The 19,794-nt window shown below is 38.8% G+C and overlaps 1 protein-coding gene across 1 annotated transcript; it reads left to right on the top strand.

The window, feature by feature from the left end:
- The first annotated feature begins 1,498 nt into the window (after positions 1 to 1,498).
- LOC116566934 (60S ribosomal protein L27-like) lies at positions 1,499 to 1,978 on the top strand. The gene has a single exon (XM_032301607.1). The coding sequence runs from the start codon at positions 1,538 to 1,540 to the stop codon at positions 1,946 to 1,948; it is 411 nt and encodes a 136-aa protein (XP_032157498.1). The 5' UTR covers positions 1,499 to 1,537; the 3' UTR covers positions 1,949 to 1,978.
- Positions 1,979 to 19,794: the final 17,816 nt, after the last annotated feature.

The following is a 19,794-nucleotide window of genomic DNA, read 5'->3' as shown; positions in this document are numbered from 1 at the left end:
TATAAAGCAAAGAAGTACTCAAATAATGAAGGGATATGTAAAAACACAAGAAAGTGTATTAGTTTTCTATTGCTACATAAGAAATTACCATAAACTTAAAAGCTTAAAACAATACATGTTTCTTAGCTCATAGTTTCTACAGAATAGGTGTCTAGGCACCATTTATCTGAGTTCTCTGCTCAGGGCCTTTGAAGGCTGCAATCAAGGCATCATCTGATCTGTGTTTTCATCTGGATGTTTAACTGGGGAAAGATCCACTCACAAGCTCCACAGGTTGTTGGAAGAATTCATTTCGTTATACCTGTTTCTTGCTTGTGACCAACTGCAGTTCCTAGAGGCTTCTTGTCATCCCTTGATATTAGATCACTTACTTCTTCAAGTCAGGGAAAGCAGGAGAACAGTCTCCTAGGAGGTTAGTATAGATTGCCACCAACTTAGTGTATTACAAGAAATTTAGTGTATTATAAGAAAGAAAAATTATAGGCCAATCCCACTCATAATTTAGGGATAATCCTAAATGAAATGCTAGTAAGCAGAATCCAACAGTATATAAAAAGGATAATATGTCATCACCAAATTAGATTTATAGATTTGTAAAACTGATTTAACGTTCATAAATCTATTGATGTAATTTACCACATTAACAGAATAAGAAGCACAAAACCTCATATGATTATCTCTATAATGTGTAGAAAATCTTTGATAATATTTAACACTTATTCAATATAAATACTCTTAGCAAGCTAGAAATAGAAAATAAAGCTGTCTTAATTTGATAAAATGTTATCTACAGGGGTACCTGGGTAGCTCAGTGGGTTAAGCCTCTGCCTTCAGCTCAGGTCATGATCTCAGGATTCTGGGATCAAGCCCCGCATCGGGCTCTCTGCTCAGTAGGGAGCCTGCTTCCCCCTCTCCCTCTGCCTACCTCTCTGTTTACTTGTGATCTCTCTCTCTCTCTCTGTCAAATAAAAAAAATATATATATATTTTTAAAATGCTATCTACAAAAAACCTATTTCAAACATCACCTTTAGTGGTGAAATGTTGAAATTGTTTTCTCTAAGATTAAGAGGGAGATAAAATACTCTCTGCTACTACTAAATGTTATATGGCATTCCTAACCAGTTCAATAAACGAGCAAAAATTAAAAATAATTGAAAAGGAGAAAACTAATTATTCATAGATAACATAATTATTTATGTAGAACATTTAAAAAATCTACAGATAAATTATTAGAAATAATAACTAAGATAGCAAGTTTATTGGATGCAAAGTAAAATTTAAAAAATTAACTTTTATATTCTGGCAAGAAATGGAAAATGAAAATTTTAAAATTTCTATGCATAAATACCAAACATAAAAAAATCAATTACCTAGGAACAAATCTAAAAAATTGCGTATGACCTCTACATATGCAAGTATGCAACACACACACACACGCACACACACACACTACTGGAAGAAATTTTAAAAGTCTTAAATAAGTAGAAGAGGCCCTTTCTTCCTTTCTGCTGTAGGCTCTAGTGGTTGGTGTCGAGATGGGCAAGTTCATGAAACCCAGGAAGGTGGTGCTGGTCCTGGCCGGACGCTACTCTGGACGCAAAGTGGTCATCGTGAAGAACATTGATGATGGCACCTCAGACTGTCCCTACAGTCATGCTCTGGTGGCAGGAATTGACCACTATCCCCGCAAAGTGACAGCTGCCATGGGCAAGAAGAAAATCGTCAAGAGGTCAAAGATCAAGTCTTTTGTGAAAGTTTATAACTACAATCACCTCATGCCCACAAGGTACTCTGTGGATATCCCCTTGGACAAGACTGTCGTCAACAAGGATGTCTTCAGAGACCCTGCTCTTAAACACAAGGCCCAACGAGAGGCCAAGGTCAAGTTCGAGGAGAGGTACAAGACCGGCAAAAACAAGTGGTTCTTCCAGAAGCTGCGATTTTAGATGTTTTGTTTCAGTCATTAAAAATACACCCCCCCAAAAAAAAATAAGTAGAAGAATTTATCATGTTCATGAACTATAAGAATATTTTAAAAGATATTTCTTTTTCCCAAATGGAACTAATGGAATCAATACACTCTCTTACAAAATCTTAAGGCTTTGTGTGTGTGTGGTAGAAATAAACTAGCTAATTCTAAAATATACATGGAGATGCAAATGACTAAGAATGGTAAGGCTCTGGGAACATAACAAAATGTGAAGAAAACTTACTCTTCCAGATAGCAAGAGTTATAATAAAGCTATAGCAATTTGAGACAATGTAATAATATAATAGTTGAAGGAATAGAGAAACTGACCAGTGTATAGGATAGAAAATGGAGAAAGGAGACTCACACATATATGGGCACTTGATTATGATGAAGGAGCGCTAATGGAACAGTGATCCATTTCAATGGATTGTTCAAAGAAGAATGATCTTTTCAATAAAGGCTGTTGGGTCCATTGATATTAATATGGAAAAACAGTGAAACTTAAGGACTCACACCATCTACACAAAAATGAATTTCTTTTTTTTTTTTTTTTTTTTTTTTAAGATTTTATTTATTTATTTGACAGAGAGAGAAATCACAAGTAGGCGGAGAGTCAGGCAGAGAGAGAGAGAGAAGCAGGCTCCCGCTGAGCAAAGAGCCCGATGCGGGGCTCGATCCCAGGACACTGAGATCATGACCTGAGCCGAAGGCAGCGGCTTAATCCACTGAGCCACCCAGGCGCCCCCAAAAATGAATTTCAAGTGGATTGTGAATCTAGTGCAAAAGGCAAAATAATAAAACTTGTAGAAGATAATATAGGATGATATCTTCATGACCTTGGGGGAGGAAAGGATTTCTTAATAATGATGCAAAAAGATAACTACAGAGGAAAAGACTGATATATTGACTGAAGATAAGATTTCAGGGGAGGGACGCATGGGTGGCTCAGTTGGTTGGATGACTGCCTTCGGCTCAGGTCATGATCCTGGAGTCCCGGGATCGAGTCCTGCATCGGACTCCCAGCTCCATGGGGAGTCTGCTTCTCTCTCTGACCTTCTCCTCACTCATGCTCTCTCTCACTGTCTCTCTCTCAAGTAAATAAATAAAATCTTAAAAAACAACAAAAAAAAAAGATTTCAGGGGAGCCTGGGTGGCTCAGGCAGTTAAGCGTCTGCCTTCAGCTCAGGTCATGATCCCAGGATCCTGGGATCAACCCCATATTGGCTCCTTGCCCAGCAGTGGGTCTGATTCTCCTTCTTCCTTCTCCTTGCTTATACTCCCTTTTCTCAAATAAATAAATAAATCTTAAAAAATGAAAATAAGAATTTTAATTCATCAAAAATCACCATAAGAAAGTAAAAGACAAGCTATATAATGGCAAAGATATGTATGTCAGATGTAACTGTCAAAAGGTTCATGTTTGGAATATATAATTTCCATAAATCAATAATAAAAAGTCCAAATATTCAATAGAAAAATGGGCAAGAGACGTGAACAGGCACTTTACAAAACGGGACATCCAAATGGTCAATAAACAAATGAAAAAGTATTCAATTTCATTATCCACCAGGAAAATATAAATTAAAGCTATAATATCTCTAAATATCCAGAATAATAAGCATAAAATATTGATAATATAAAGTCTAGGCAAGGAAGTAGAACAGTGGGAACATTCACCACTTCCAGTGGAAGTATAAATTGGTACAACAACTTAAAAAAACTTGTAACATTATTTACTGAAGTTTAATGAATGCCTACCCTATGACCTGCAATTCTTCCAAACAGAAATGCATGGGGTGCCTGGGTGGCTCGGTGGGTTAAACCGCTGCCTTCCACTCAGGTCTTGATCTCAGGGTCCTGGGATCAAGTCCCACATCGGGCTCTCTGCTCAGCATGGAGCCTGCTTCCCTCTCTCTCTCTGACTGCCTCTCTGTCTATTTGTGATCTCTCTCTGTCAAATAAATAAATAAAATCTTAAAAAAAAAAAAGAAATGCATGCACATGTATAACATGAAACATCTTTATGAGTGTTATTAGCAGCACTCCTCATAATAGCAAAATAACAGAAATAATCCAAATGTCCATGATAGTAGAAAGAAAAAATAAATTTGTTACATTCACACAATGGCATTTAATATAACAATGCAAAGGAACAAAATGCAGCTACATAAAACAGCATGGATGAATCTTATAATTTGTAAAATTGAATGAAAAACCTTGTCACAAAATAGTATAGATTCTGTGTTTCCACTTACATAAAGTTTAACACCAGGAAAAACTATCATTTAAGTATTTGGGATAGTGGCTACCGTAGAGGAGGAAAGAAAGATTAGTGGTTGGGAAAGAGCATAACATGGGTTTCTGGGAAGTTGGAGGTATTATTTCTTGAATAAAATGTTAATTACATGGTTATTTGTTTTGTGGCCATCCTGAGCTCTATGTTCACCTTTTGCTTACTTTACTATCGGTAACCTAGAACACACTATAAAAGATTCTATACCTTTTCTTCATTGGTGTCAGGGGAGGACCATGTGAGAGTCAGGAAGAATCTGATTAATTAATACTAATATTGTTTCTATCATCACTTTCTTAATTTTTATATTTTTTGATGTGATGGTATAGTTCTTTAATTCTTAATTAGCATGGCCTAACTCCTCATATGTGAAATATAATAGGAAAACAAGTAATCTAGTCAGTAAATGGGCAGAAGACATGAACAGACACTTTTCCAAAGAAGATGTACAAATGGCTAACAGATACATGAAAAAATGTTCAACATCACTAACCATTAGGGAAACACAAATCATAACCACAATGAGATACCACCTTACATCAGTTAGAATGGCAAAAATTAACAAAACAGGAAACAACAAGTGATAGCAAGGTTATGGAGAAAGGGGAACCCTCTTACACTGTTGGTGTGAATGCAAGCTGGTACAGTCACTCTGGAAAACAGTATGGATTTTCCTCAAGACATTAAAAATAGAGCTACCCTATGACACAGCAATTGCACTACTAGGTATTTACCCCAAAGATACAGAAGTAGCAAAAAGAAGGGACATATGCACCCTAGTGTTCATAGCAGTAATGTCCACAATAGCCAAACTGTTGAAGGAGCTGAGATGTCCTTCAATTGATGAATAGATAAAGAAGATGTGGTTCATATGTGCAATGGAATATTACTCAGCCATCAGAAAGGATGAATACCTACCTACCATTTGCATTGACATGGATGGAACTGGAGGGGATTATGCTAAGTGAAGTAAGTCAAGCAGAGAAAGACAATTATCACATGATTTCACTCATATATGGAACATAAGGAATAGAGCAGAGGACGACAGGAGAAGGGAGGGAAAATGGAATGGGATGAAATCAGAGAGCAAGACAAACCATGAGAGACTCTGGACTCCTGGAACCAAACTGAGGGGTGGGGTGTCGGGATGGGGCAACCGGGTGATGGGTATTAAGGAGGGCACAGGTGGTGATGAGCACTGGGTATTGTACACGCGACTAATGAATCATTGAACACTATGTCAAAAACTAATGATGTACTATATGCTGGCTAATAGAACATAATTATTAAAAAAAGAAAAAAAGGTGGAGACCAAGAGAAATTAGAAAACTGACCCATCCAAATTACAGATTTCCTGGAGAAAGGTAGGGAAATGTAGCAGTAAAACTTGTGCTTTATTATATTGATTGTTCCTGTTGATACTGGTAAATGACACATCTCGTTGAAGCTGAGATAGTATTTATTTATCTTCTTCAGAGTGGAGTGGTAAGTGCCAATTCCTGAAAGGATGTAATATTTTGTAATATTTTGAAGAAACGATGATAGAGAGGCACCTGCGTGGCTCAGTCAGTCAAGCATCTCCCTGTGGCTCAAGTCATGATCTTGGGGTCCTGGGATCGAGTCCCACATTGAGCCCCACATCAGGGTCCCTGCTCAGTGGGGAGTCTGTTTCTTCCTCTCTCTCTCTGCCCCTCCCCCTGCTCATGTTCTCTCACTTGCTCACTCTCTGTCTCAAATAAGTAAATAAAATCTTTAAAAAAAATAAAGAAAAGATGATAGATACTTAAAACCAAATGTCTGTAGTATGTTTCATCCACATTCACAATCCAGTGAAAGATTTCTTCAAATTCTCTCTCTTCCAGTTTTTTTCCTTTATTCAAAGTGAGCTCATGGGATGATGTCAACATTCTCATGCGGCCACGTAACACATTTCTTCTTTAGGCACTTCATTCCCCAAACCTGCTTTCTTTGTTGCCACCAGTTGGATCTCCCAGGTGACACCAATGGTTTAGTTCCACAAGTTTCAGTTACGTCAGATAAATAAGTTCTGGAGATCTACTGTACAACATTGTGACCATGGTTAACATTATTATATTATGCACTTAAAAATTTAAGAGGGTAGACCTCACATTAAATGTTCTTGCCACAGAAATAATTTTTCTAACATTAAAAAACCATATACTGACCACTTACTGTATTCCAGGAATCCTGCTTCAGCCTTTCTGAAAAGGCCTGTGTCCCATTCATAGGCACAGATATTAGACTTTCTTCCATAGGAATTTCCTGATGACAACATTGCCAAAGCTTATTTTAGGATTTTGCTTCACTTTATGGTGAATTCTAGAGTGAGTGTTTTCACTTAAGAAGTCAAACAAATTGGAACAACGTTGTATTCTACATGTATGCATTTTGACTTTCATCTCTCTCAAAGGGGGCTGGAGGAGCAGGGTCAATAAAAAACACGAGAAACAAAAGTGGAAAGAGCATGACTCTGGTTGGGAAAGTGTAATTGAAACCAAAATAATGAATACATCAAGTTATACAAATGAGGCATCCGTCATTACACCATAGTGTGTGTATAATAAGGCACCAAGAAATAGCTGCCTAATTTAATGGGATTAGAGCTAATTGGACTGGATGCCTCTACCCATAAGTAATCTCCTGCAGGGAATAAAAATACTTCTGGAAGTTTCTCCATTCTGTATGTAATGGATGTGAAAAGGAAACTGGAAAACAGATAGGCTTGATCTCTTTGGAAAATATTTTAACATAATTAAAAGTGTACAGCTTTGTAAGCATTGGGTAATGTATGCCAGTGATTAAACTATTTTTTAATTTGATAAGGGCTTAGAATCTTTACAAATGATTACGAAGTAAACCCTGCACATATCCAGATACAATACAGCAAGTGCAAGTGGTCACGCAAAGGTGTTTGAACGTAAAGCCACTCGAGACTAAAGATCCCCAGCAACACAGAGTGAATGGTAAAACCCCACCACAGACTGCTACAGGCCTGACGGCAGAAATGACTTTTCCATTGCATTTCCTGATCTCACAATCCCAAGTTATATAACATGTTTAAAATGAATGAATTTGTCTTCTTGATGCGTTTCCCAGTCGTGGGTTTTAAAGAGGAAATGGAAAAGACCGTGGTCCCCGCACACACAAAAACAGTTCTGTGTGTAAGCTTCTCACATGCCTCATTTTTATTCAATCCAAAATAAACTCTGACCCTCTGATACTGTAGGTGGCTCCTTGGGGAAGGATGTCGAGAGCAAACCAGCACATATTTGTGGCATGGAAATGAATGGTCTTGCTCAGGCCCTTTCAAAACCACAGTATCCCTACCCTTTCTGCACAGTGCAGGTCAAAAATACCTATCAGAAAAATCAAAGTCCTTCCACTTTGTTTGGACCTCTTAATTAGGAAAAACCATGCAAAATAACTTATCCAGACTTTGTTCTTAAATAATTAGCAACTGCTTTTATTTTTTTTATTTTTTTTTTTTAAAGATTTTATTTATTTATTTGACAGAGAGAAATCACAAGTAGATGGAGAGGCAGGCAGAGAGAGAGAGAGGGAAGCAGGCTCCCTGCTGAGCAGAGAGCCCGATGCGGGCCTCGATCCCAGGACCCTGAGATCATGACCTGAGCCGAAGGCAGCGGCTTAACCCACTGAGCCACCCAGGCGCCCAGCAACTGCTTTTAAAAGGCCTGTGGCCATTTTTTTTTTTTTTTTCCCTTAGAGGTGGGGAGGGGCACAGAGAGAGGGAGAGAATTTTTAAGCAGGTGTGGAGCCCAACGTGGGGCTCAAATTCATGACTCTGAGATCAAAACTTGAGCTAAGAGGAAGAGTCAGATGCGTAACTGACAGAGCCACCCAGGCGACCCTAAGAGGTCTGTGGCCTTTTGACATTTCAGTTGTACAATTCAAAGTAATTACAGAACACAATTAATTTGGACACTTTTCCATTTAGCTTTATCTTCCTTTAGGGTATATGCATGTGGCTTATTAAGTGTAGGTTCCAGGAAGTCCATGAGCTGTGTTCAACACCATCACTGGAACTGTTGTTCAGTGTCTGTGTTTAAGGCAGTGAGTCACTCACAGGATATATCCTGGGAGATCCTGAAGCAGACCCAGGATGAATTCCCTTCCTAGCTTCTGAAACCATCCAATCATGGGTCCATGCTGAACCAGTTCATAGCCTTTACGTTGGGATTCACAACTGTAGGAAGGTATTCAATTTCCAAACATCCAAACATATCACTGGACTGACACATCTTTAGAGATGATTGTGTCTTAAAAGGAAATTAGCCTGATGGAGCAAAACTTGCTAATTTTCATTTTGTTCCCCTTTCTTCCCTCTCCTCAACTTTCCTAAATGCCTCATAAGCAATACCCTCTGGGCAAATGATTTTCTGAAGCAAAAAGGATCAAGGACAAACCCTGGTTGAGAAACTCCAGGCTTGACTTTTAGTGTTCTCGGAAAGCTCAGGGGACCTACCAGAGTTGCCAGAGTTGCTTTAGTGTAATTATAATTATAATGATGATAGTAATACTTATAGCCACTATCTGTTGAATATTACCATGTATGAAATAGGTACTAACGTTCCTATTTCATAGGTGAAGAAATGGAGTTTACTAAATTCATTAACTTACCCAAAGTGGATTTTTAACCACCAAGTTATATCATTCCACATTTTCTTCTTTTTTTTTTTCCTTTTAATTTTATTTCTTGCCTTGTTCTTAAAGGAGGGTTTGATGTAGAGATGTTATTTTCAGTGTCCAGTAGCAAGTTATTCATTAAAGTAGCATTTTCCCTATCTATCATAAATACACATGAGAATATTATTAATTGTTTTAGATTATTATCAGATTATTGGGTTTGAATAAATTGTAGCAAGAAAAACAGGGAAGGAAAGTGTCAGAACCTTAGCTCTAGTCAGTTTTGTCACTTCTTCCCTTGTTGGCTGATCTTGGGAGAGTCCACTGTGACCTATCTGAGCCTCAATATTGTTATTAGTAGAATGGGTAAGGTAATAGCATCTAACCTAATCACGTTACAGAGGTTAGTAATTAGAATACTTACAAACTCTAAACTGCCACAGGTGTCAAATGGAATTATCACTCCCCATATGATCCCAGATGCTGGGCAATCTCAGTAGGTCTTGCTCCTACCTTGGAAGTCTTGCAGCAGCTCACTGCAGAGGACTGAACATGGGTCATATGTTCAGGATTTAGACTATCAATCACTGTGAATACAGCAAGGGGAGTGTAATTTTTCATGGTTGAACTGGCATCTCTCAACTGAAGGTCTGCTAGCTAGTAAGCCCCGGGGACAAGGGTGATGCCTTGCTCAACTTGTATCCCCAGCACTCTGCACACAATAAGTGCTCAGTAGCCATTCATTAAATTAAACACACCAGACAAATGAAATGTGATCATAGATCCAGAGGTGGAAATTAACTTTCTTCCCAAATTCACAAGTGGGAAGCCTGTTCATTCACTATCATAGAATTGTTCAATTTGGCAGCTTAGCAGAGTTTTGAACATTTGGGATGTTACTCCTACCAATGTGTTGCCTTTCTCTCTAACTTGGGACAACTCCATGGCAGAACAAGTGTGATATTTTAAGTGAATATGAAAAATAGAGAAAGCAACTGTGACAACAGTTCCTAATGAATGTAACAGTGAGGAGAAAAGAGAGCAGAGTAGCTTTAAGCTGTGGAAGAAAAAGTGATTGTTAGGAATGCTGGGAAACTGTCAAACCCACAGCTTCTATGAAAGCCAGAATTCTCCTTGCAAAAATAATGACAAGTGACATCTGAGCTGCCTTTTTACAGCTTACTATACAAAAGGCATTTGTGCCTCTCAGCACAAGGGCTGAAAATAGAGAGCAGGCATTGCAAGAGGACACAGGTTAGGAAGTCTAGAAGGTTAGCATGGATGTAGAGTCCAGAGGCAAGAAGGCTCTGTGGTATGGCTTATTATAATGATTCAGGATGGCACTGTCTTGGTCCAGTTTCCTGAAGGGGCACATCTCTACCACTCAAAGACCCTCTGGGATTTGAACACTTCATTCTATTCCCTAAGTACCCTTTGAGTGGACCAGGAAGTGCTTCAGGTAAGGTGATCTTGGAACAGTCCTCTGGATCCCCCAGTACCAGATCAGCCTTTATCTTGCTCATGTTCACCGTCCAAACTGAGCTTGATTTAGTCATGGAGTGGGCTGAAGTGGGCGTGAGGGAAGGAGAGGAGGAAGGACTGTTCATGTCTGATAAAGCACTTATCAGATGTTTGACATTTGGTTAGACTTCAGAAAGTCCTACTCAGGACAGAGATTTTAACAGACTTCGAATGTCATTATGCTCTCCCTGCCAAGGACATGCCCCATATTCAAAATCTCTGAGACACAGAATAACGAAACAAAGCAAAGAGGCATAGAGAAAACAAACACCTGTGCTCTCCCTGGAATGTAATGATTCCACAGCACTTTTTTTCTTTTTTTTTTTTTAAGATTTATTTATTTATTTATTTGACAGACAGAGATCACAAGTAGGCAGAGAGGCAGGCAGAGAGAGAGAGGATGAAGCAGGCTCCTCCCACCGCTGAGCAGAGAACCCCATGCAGGGCTCGATCCCAAGACACTGAGATCATGACCTGAGCCAAAGGCAGAGGCTTTAACCCACTGAGCCACCCAGGCACCCCATTCCACAACACTTTTAAAGCCTATGGATAATTCTTTATTTAGTATACCATATGAGCATTCTACATGTATAAATGTAACAATATTCATATTTAGAGTCATAGGTATCACTCAGCTTAAAATCATTTCAATAAATTCATTTGGTCTATGCAAAAATATCAACAGATTGATTTTTACTTTATAATTCATGGAGGGTCTAAAACACCTTCTCTACCAACCTCTTCCACACTAGAGATAAATCCTAGTATCCTCCCTCATTTTAAAGATGAAGGAACTGAAGCTTAATGAGCTTAAGGGCAATGACTAGGGGATTTGAATTAGGAACATGGGCTTCATGACCACCTTCTTCTGACAACACCTTTGAAGCCTGAGAAACGTGACTTATATATTTTACAAATAATGGAAATTGGAACTGCCCAGTTGGCGACCAAAATTCAAGGGACCTGAATTTAAACATGTCTTCCTGACTCCTGAACCTATGCTTTTCCCATTGTATTGTGCTGTTTGCCAAGTTTCAGGGTAGAAATAAGGACAGTTTTAACTTCTAAAGCTGCCTTAGAGCAGCCAATATAATTTGAGTAGGATATGCAAATTAAGCACTACTGTTATGTAAATATCCTTCTCTGCTCTCCCTAGCAATTTCAAACACAGCTGGTTGTTGCCCTTGAAGAAATCCAGGTTAGAAGCAGGGCTGTAAATTGAATGTTTGTTTTTCATCTCCTCAGACTTCAAATATTCACTAACAAGGGGGTGTGTGAGGGAGTTCTGGGGATAAACACTCTTTACTAAGAAAGAGCTTTGTGGTCTTTTCTTCCAGACAGAAAAAAAATATGTATCTGGTATTTTCTCTCCTATCTCTCTTTCTAATAACCTCGGAGTCATCATCAACTGGCTGGTATGTGATGTGTGAATGTCTTCTATCACAGGGAGACATGACCTTGGCAAACAAATTGGAAAGAGATCTCATTTCCACTGTTGGGCTCACTCAGAATAGTAGATTTTCATCCTGAAGCCTGAGTCCTTGGAACTGGTAGAAAATATTAAGTCTGAGTCAATAACTTCCCATAAATATCAATACAGGCATTTTTTCAGTCAAGAAAAGCTTTGCTCTGTCACCATTGGGTGGTATGTCTCCTCTGCACATCCTTAGGCAGGGAGGAGTCTATTGTGGGGAAAAGAATAGGGAGCCCTACTGAGAAAATGAGATGTTTCATACAAACATGTGTCTTTATCCCAGTGGAATATTATTAATATAAAACTAGCTTCCATCACTAAGGAAAGTTTCTTCTCATCTCTGGTGGCCCACATGAACGTTGCTACAGGCTGAACTGTGTACCTCCAAAAAAGATAAGTTGAAGTCCTAACATATCCTTGAAGTACCTCAAAAAGTGACCCAATTTGGAAACTAGGTCATTTCAAATGTAATTAGTTAAGATGAGGTCATATCTGAGTTAAGTAGACCCCAATCCAATATGATTGATGGCCTTATAAGAAGACGGTCATGTGAAGACAGAGACACAGAAAGCATGTCATGTGACAATAAAGGCAGATACTGGAATTATGCAGAAAATGCAAAAGGTGCTACCAAACTACTAGAAGCTAGGAAGGACTTTATGTTACAGAAATGAAAGCAACCTTAACTAGAATAGTGACACAAAGGCATTTCACTGCCTCATCTGTTTCTAGTCACTCTGAGGTTCTGAGAAAACTGAAAAACCGTCCAGCTGATAAATAGCAAGAACCCAAGAAGGGATATAAAAGAATATGGGGATATAGCAGGCCTCAGATATGTGGGGAAAAAATTATGCTGTCACTTTTTTTCTTAGGTCAATGTCAATTCAAGTTGTAGGACCTATATATATTAAGAAAGCAGAGTGCTGCCTAGCCTTCTCTTCATCTCTTTAAGATCTGAGATCCTGACAGCAAGCTTTGTTTCGTTTTTACCATTTCAGCTGGTTTTGATTTGAGTTCACACTTCAGCAAATTCAAATGCTAAACCAGCTGGTACCTCTAATCTACAGTTTTTCTAACTGCCAACCATGTTCTTTGGAGTGTTCTGACTCTTCTTAGTCAGAAGAAAAAACATCAATCAAGTTGCCTCCTTTCTTTCTTTCTCTTTTACTTTCACACAGAACACTTCACTTCTGACACCTGGGGTCACCAAATGTGTGCTTGTTTTTCCCGACACCAAGCAATTCTCCACGACATCAGATGGAGATCTCATCGTGTACTCAATTCTAACACTATGTAGAGACGGTGTCAGATTCCATAGGTTAAAGGCTCAGTCCCACAAGACTGCCCACGCCACTTCAGATGCCAGTCACAAGTAGTGGGTCCTTAGGATATTCATTAACTTCTGTCTGTCCTGGCTACAAATTGGGGGTTCTCATGACTGTCCTCCTCAGGATTGACTAATTTTCTAGAGCAGTTCATGGAACTCAGGGAAACACTTACTTTACATCTTCTACCACTTTATTCAATTGGTGATAAAACATATAGACTGAACAGCCAGATGAAGACATGAATAAGGCAAGATCTGGGAGGATTTAGAATGCAGGGGTTTCCCTCCTCATGGACTTGGGTGTAATATTCTCCCAGTATGCATGTATTCGCCCACCTGGAAGCTCTACAAATCCCCAAACCATTGGGCTTATGAAGGCTTCATCACATCGGCATATCCATCATTAACTCCATTTTCAGCCCTTCTCCCTTCTCAAGAGGAGGAGGGTGGATCTGGAAATTCCAAGCTTCTAATCATGGCCTGGTCTTTTGGTGACAAGTCTGATCCAGGGCCCAGAGAGTCACCCCCTTAGAACTAAAGACACTATTATCACCCAGAAATTATGAGTTTCAGGAGATCTATGTCAGGAACTGGGATCAAAGACCAAATATTAGAAAAAAAGATGCTCCTAGAGCTCTTATTAGTTAGGAAATTACAAGGGTTTCAGGAGCTCTTTGCCAAGAACTGGTAGTAGGAACCAATATTTATTTTCTATTATTTCACATTAGCTAAAGTCATTTTGGGGGGGCGGGGGCAAGGTTTCTGCAATCATTGACCCCAGAAGTGAAGTGTTTAACACTGACCTACACATTTTATGGCATTGTCAAAAAGCCATTCTTCATAATTTGTTGACCTCAGTTTCCATGTAAAGCCAGTCCAGTTAGAGAAATAGCCCAAAGCTCAGACTTGCAGAGAGAGGTGAGACATTTTTATTTGGAGAGATTTTTCTTAATAGGCCACAATCTTCTTTTCATTTCTCCACACTATTATGCTTTGTATTGTGTAGGCTCCTCATTTGTCCTTTAAATGGAGCATTCCTTTGTGATACAGCTTTATTTTTTTAAATCTTCTTCATTTTTTATTGAGTTAAAATACATATACAACATTTATCAGGTTAACCATTTTTCAATGTACAGTTCAGTGTATTAATCTTTTTGTGCTAGCTTTTATATTATTGTTTATACTGTTTATTAGTCAATCCAGCTGACTATAGGCCAGATACTATCCTAGGTGATACAGATAGAACAGTGAACAAGGCAGAGAAGTCCCTGGTGTTTGTGGAATTTATAGGCCAAGACAAAGTGTTGTAAATTGTTAAATCTAAACACAATGTTAAACCACCATCAGTGGTTTTTGAATCTTGGCTATCCTTTAGAATCTCCTGGAAAGCTTTAAAATATCCCAATGCCAGGACTTCTGGTACCAGACATGGTAGAACAGCTTGAATTAAAGTAATCCTTCTACTGAAAATAACTTTAAAAGCTAAACAAAGTACACAACTGTGTAAAATCACTACAGAAAACCCAACTCTGGTAGAACTTGGGGGACTAACTCCTGAGAGAAGGGAAATACCACTTCATATTCATACTGGCTTTTTTCCTTGAAAGGCAAAATCCCAGAGAGGTAAGAACAGTTAAAAAAGCAAACCTTAAAGTCTTGTGCAATTCCCCTGTCAAAGTATTGGAGAACTGCTAAGCTATCCATGTACAGGGCAAGGTTCCAAGAAACTCAGCAAAAAAGCAGTAAATGAAAGCTAAACTCCTAAGTAGAGACTTCAATGGCCACGCAGAGCTGGGAAGATGGAGGTTAGAATTCCCCACCAAGGTGCTGAGTCCTAGGTAAATACCTTGCAGTTTCATAAGCCATACAAGGGTTACCATCTAGGAGTAGGGGATATACTCAGGAGTGAAGGCAAATGAAAATAGACCAGCCCTAACAAATCCTAAAACCAGCCCTCAACAGGATTTCTGTGATCTTCTGGCTCTGTATATACTGGCCCAAAGATGTATTAACCCTCTTTGGAGAAAGATAACACCATTCAGAAATGATAACTTTTAAAGCAGAATGTTTGGTACTTTTTTTTTTTTAAAGTAACCATATTATTAAAAGTTAAAAGAAAATAAACCTATGGGTACTTCAGTTATTTTAAAGTATCAAGTATCTCTAAAATCTATAGTTACTATGTTCAAGACATAAAAGAAAAGAATCAAATGGAAACTCTAGAACTGAGATACTGTAACTGAAATTAAAATTTCAATACATATATTTAATAGCAGATTAGACACTGGTGAACAGAGAATTAATGAATTGAAAGAAAGGTCAATGTAAAATATCAAGATTCAGAAAAACACCCTGATGCCCAATTATATCAGAATTTTGAGGACTAGAACACAGGCATCAATAATGTTCCTAGGCTTCCATTAAGAATTCAGTGCACATCCTGTCAAGAATTTCTGCACAAGAGAGTTTTAAAATGGGGGTGATATGCTTTGAGCTTATGTTTTAAAATGACCACTGGATCCTATGAGAATAAAATGAAGGAGATAATGTAGAAGCAGGATATCAGGTAGGGTGATCTTGCACTCGATTGCTGTGGTCTAGACAAGATTTGATGTACTACTCTGTAGCAGCGGAGCTCAAGGTACAAAATAAGATACAAGATGAGCAAGGATGAGATAATACAGGAATTTCTTATAGATCAGTAGAAGGTGGGAATGAAAGAGGAGGAGTTCTTGTTTAACTAAGTGATTCACATCCAGGAGCAGTATTTAGGGAACACATAGCAAGATCTGGAGACATGACGACTAACCTCCTTAAGCACTGACAGCCCTGATAACAAAGAATTATCTGGTCCAAAATGTCAACAGAGCTGCTGTTGAGAAACCCTTGTTTAACCTCTTAAAATGGTATGCCTTGTCTCCACAAACTAGCTTTCCCCTTTTGTATATGTTTTCAACTACACCATAAAATTCTAGAGAGCATAGACCTAACTTTCACTTCTGTATCTTCAGCTATACTGTACTCATACAATAAAAAAAATTAATAATGCTTATCTTTTACAGCAGTTTTAGGTTTACAGAAAAACTGAGTGGAAAGTACAGAGTTCCCATATACACCTTCCTCCACCCACACACACTATCGCCAATTATTAACATGCTACATTAGGGTGCATTTGTTATAACTGATGAATGAATATTAATATATTATCATTAACTGAAGTCCTTTGTTCATATTACATTGCTATACAAATTCCTCTTGATGAATAGCCAATTACCAACTAATGCAATCATTTGTCAAGGGTCATGACAATAGAAAGAAAGGAATAAGGGAATTACCAATAATTCTTTTTGGAGGAGACTACCAATAATTGAGTACCAGTTATATACCAAGCACTATGCATGTCCATATATACACACACACACACACACACACACACACACACACACATATATATATATATCTGTAATATTATTATATTTATTCATGTCAATAACTGAGTTGAGTAGTATAAATATCAGTCTTAAGGAAGAGGAAATTCAGGCTCAGAAATTTTATATTATTTGTATAAAGTGGGGAAGTAAGTGGAACACAACATCAGGGTCCATATTTGAGTAGTTACTTCTTCTTTTTCTATTTTTCCTCATATTTCCTGCTTTAAAAAGTCTTCACCTGCCTCTGGTGCACAGTCCCAAGGGGTGAGCAGTCCTACAAGTCCTTTTCCAGCCTTGCCTCTCAACTCCACCAGCGGAGGTCCATGTGGTTCCAGTCTGTGCCAAGTGGCTGCTCCACCCTTGATACTTTTAAGCCAGGCTAACAGGCTAACACACCCACACAAAACCATAAAATCAGCTGCAAATGCTAGCAGATGTTCACCAGTCTCTCAGCTCCCACTCTCACCTCTCTTCTGATCCTGGCTCATTCTCATCAATCCAGGGCTGAACTCTCAGGTCTCCCTATACTGGCACCCTGTGCCCCGGATTAGAACTCACTGATTTTTCCTTGAAGGCTTTCTCATCTGGGTACCCCAGCGTGACTTGTGGCTTAGTTTTAACCTTTCACTCTGGCATCTCTCTTTGCCTCATATGTGTCATGGAAAGATACTTTTATTTCCTCTCAGATCTAGGTCTGGTTGGGAATCTTAGCTGAGGGTGAGCTTGACACTCAGTATGTTACGGGTGTTAAGACTGGATGGTGTTGACTGATCAGATGAAATGTGGGAGGGGGCTGGAAGGCCTGCCTAGACCAGAAATAGTTCATAAACATTCTAACTGCCCTCTGCCTTAGGAGGTGCTGGAATTTAGAAACAGCCCACACCAGAGCACCAATGCTCCAATTAGCATGAATTGCCTTGGTAGTTCTGTATTCCCACCCACCTCCTTCACATCTTTGTTTTTGTATGCGTTGGTCTTCTCCCTCTAAATTATAAATTCCTGTGGGAGCAAGAATCATTTTCATTTCTAACCATAGTTTCCTTTCCTCAAAATTCCAAGATCCATACACATCTTTTGAACTTCTATAAAGCAATTGTTCTCTTCTGCTTCTTTGGAATGATATTGAGAACCCCAGTCCTTGCCTCTCTCTATGACATCAGTTCACTGTAAATGGATGCACCACTGTCATCAAAACACTACTGAATGCACTACAGGAAATGTCAGCTTAGGGTCCCAGAGATGGATCTTGTTTTTGTTCCCTTTCCTGAGCTTTTCTCTTGTCCTTTTAGTAACATTGGGAGAAATGAAATTTATCTGTCAGAAAACTTCTTCTCATCAACTCTAGATATTGCTTTGGTGCCATCTCCACAGCGATAGAAGTCCTTTGGATTTTCCTTCTTTCCTTCTCTCCCTATGCCTCCTTTTTCTTCCACTTTCTTTCCCTTTCCTCCTTTTCTGTAGGGCTGTGGATGTCCCCTTACATTCAGTTGGTTTCAGGAGAATAGCAGGTGAAAAAAAAATCTCAATGCTTAGGTGAGACTCTCTTTCTAACTTTTAGGTTTCCATTTATTCGAGACATTTTGCTTCTTCCTCTCCCAAGTCAGTCTAGTCATTTTGTGCTATTTCTGGCAGCTCATATGCTGGGGGAGGGGGTGCAATAGAAGGAGAGGAAAACAGAATTTTCTGCTTAGTGAAATAGGATAAGAAAGAAAAATTTGTTTAGTCAGGCTCCTGAATAAAACACCAGACTTTGGATAAAACATGTTCTCTTTAAAAAAGAGAGAGAGAGAGAGAGAGAGAGAGAGAAACTGTTAAGTATACCAGACATAAAAGCAGATAAAACACAACATACAATTTTTAAAAAAAGATTTTGTTATTTATTTGAGAGAGAGTGAGTGAGTATAAGTGGTGGGGAAGGGGCAGAAGGGGAAGCAGACTCCCTGCTGAGCAGGAAGCCCTACAAGGGGCTTGATCCCAGGACTCTGGGATCATGATCTGAGCCAAAGGCAATGTTTAACCAACTGAGCCACCCAGGCACCCCACACAATTTTTTAAAATAATGTGTAGCCATAAAGAGTATTCCTCTCCTTAAATGATATTTAAGCCAAAAATTTTACAGTCATCTTTGATTCTTTTTTCTCATACCCATATCCAATCAATCAGCAAATCCAGTTATTTCTACTTTCAAAAGCAGAAAAATGGACCCCTTCTTTCTACCTCAATTCCACCATCAAGATGCAAGCCACTAACATCTCTTGCCTGATTACTGCAAAAGAATTCCCTGCTTCCACCATTAACAAGCTTCACAATCTATTTTCAAATACAATGGCCAGAATGATTTTTTCATATGACTAAGTCAGAACCTGAGGCTAGCTCTTCTGCTCAAAAACCTGCAGTGGCTCCCCATGTCACCTAGCACTGAGGTCGGCAAACCAGAGCCTGGAGGTTAAATCTACTCACCATCTAGTTCTGTAAAGTTTTATTGGAATAGAGCCACGTCCATTCACTACATATTATCTATGACAGCTTTCATGTTCCAACAGCAGAGTTGAGTATTTGCAGTAGAGGTCCTTCGGCCCATAAAGCCTGAAATATTTACTATCTGGACCTTTATAGAAAGTTTGCTAATTCCTGAACTCACACATAATGCCCTGTAAAGCCCTACCAGCAGTTCTGCCTCTCTGACCATATCATTTATTCTGGTTCAGCTGCAGTGTGCTTGTCACTTCTCCCCAAAGACACCAAGCATATTGTATTAAGACCCTTGCACCGGTTATTCCCTTGGCTTAATAGGCTACTCCCCCAGATACTCATGTGGCTTACTCTTTTACCTCTTTTAAATCTTGGCTGAAATGTCACCTTCTCAATGAAGCCTACCCTTATCATCCCACTTAATTTTGCAAACTATATACCCCTCTGATCTGTCTTAACCCCCACACCTTCTTCTTTCTTCCATAGAACTTAATATCCTTTAAACACAAAATAATTCAACAATTTAATTTTAACATTTTTGTCCGTTCTTATGGACTGTATTCTCCATAAGAGGCTCTTGTACCCATGTAGTTGTAGTAGTGCCTGGTACATAGTAGGTATTTAATAAATACTGGTT

The sequence above is a fragment of the Mustela erminea genome, chromosome 10, assembly GCF_009829155.1.
Source record: "Mustela erminea isolate mMusErm1 chromosome 10, mMusErm1.Pri, whole genome shotgun sequence".
NCBI classification, from domain to species: Eukaryota; Metazoa; Chordata; class Mammalia; order Carnivora; family Mustelidae; genus Mustela; species Mustela erminea.
The sequence above is the reverse complement of the archived record's forward strand: the minus strand, read 5'-3'. Positions and strand labels throughout refer to the sequence as shown.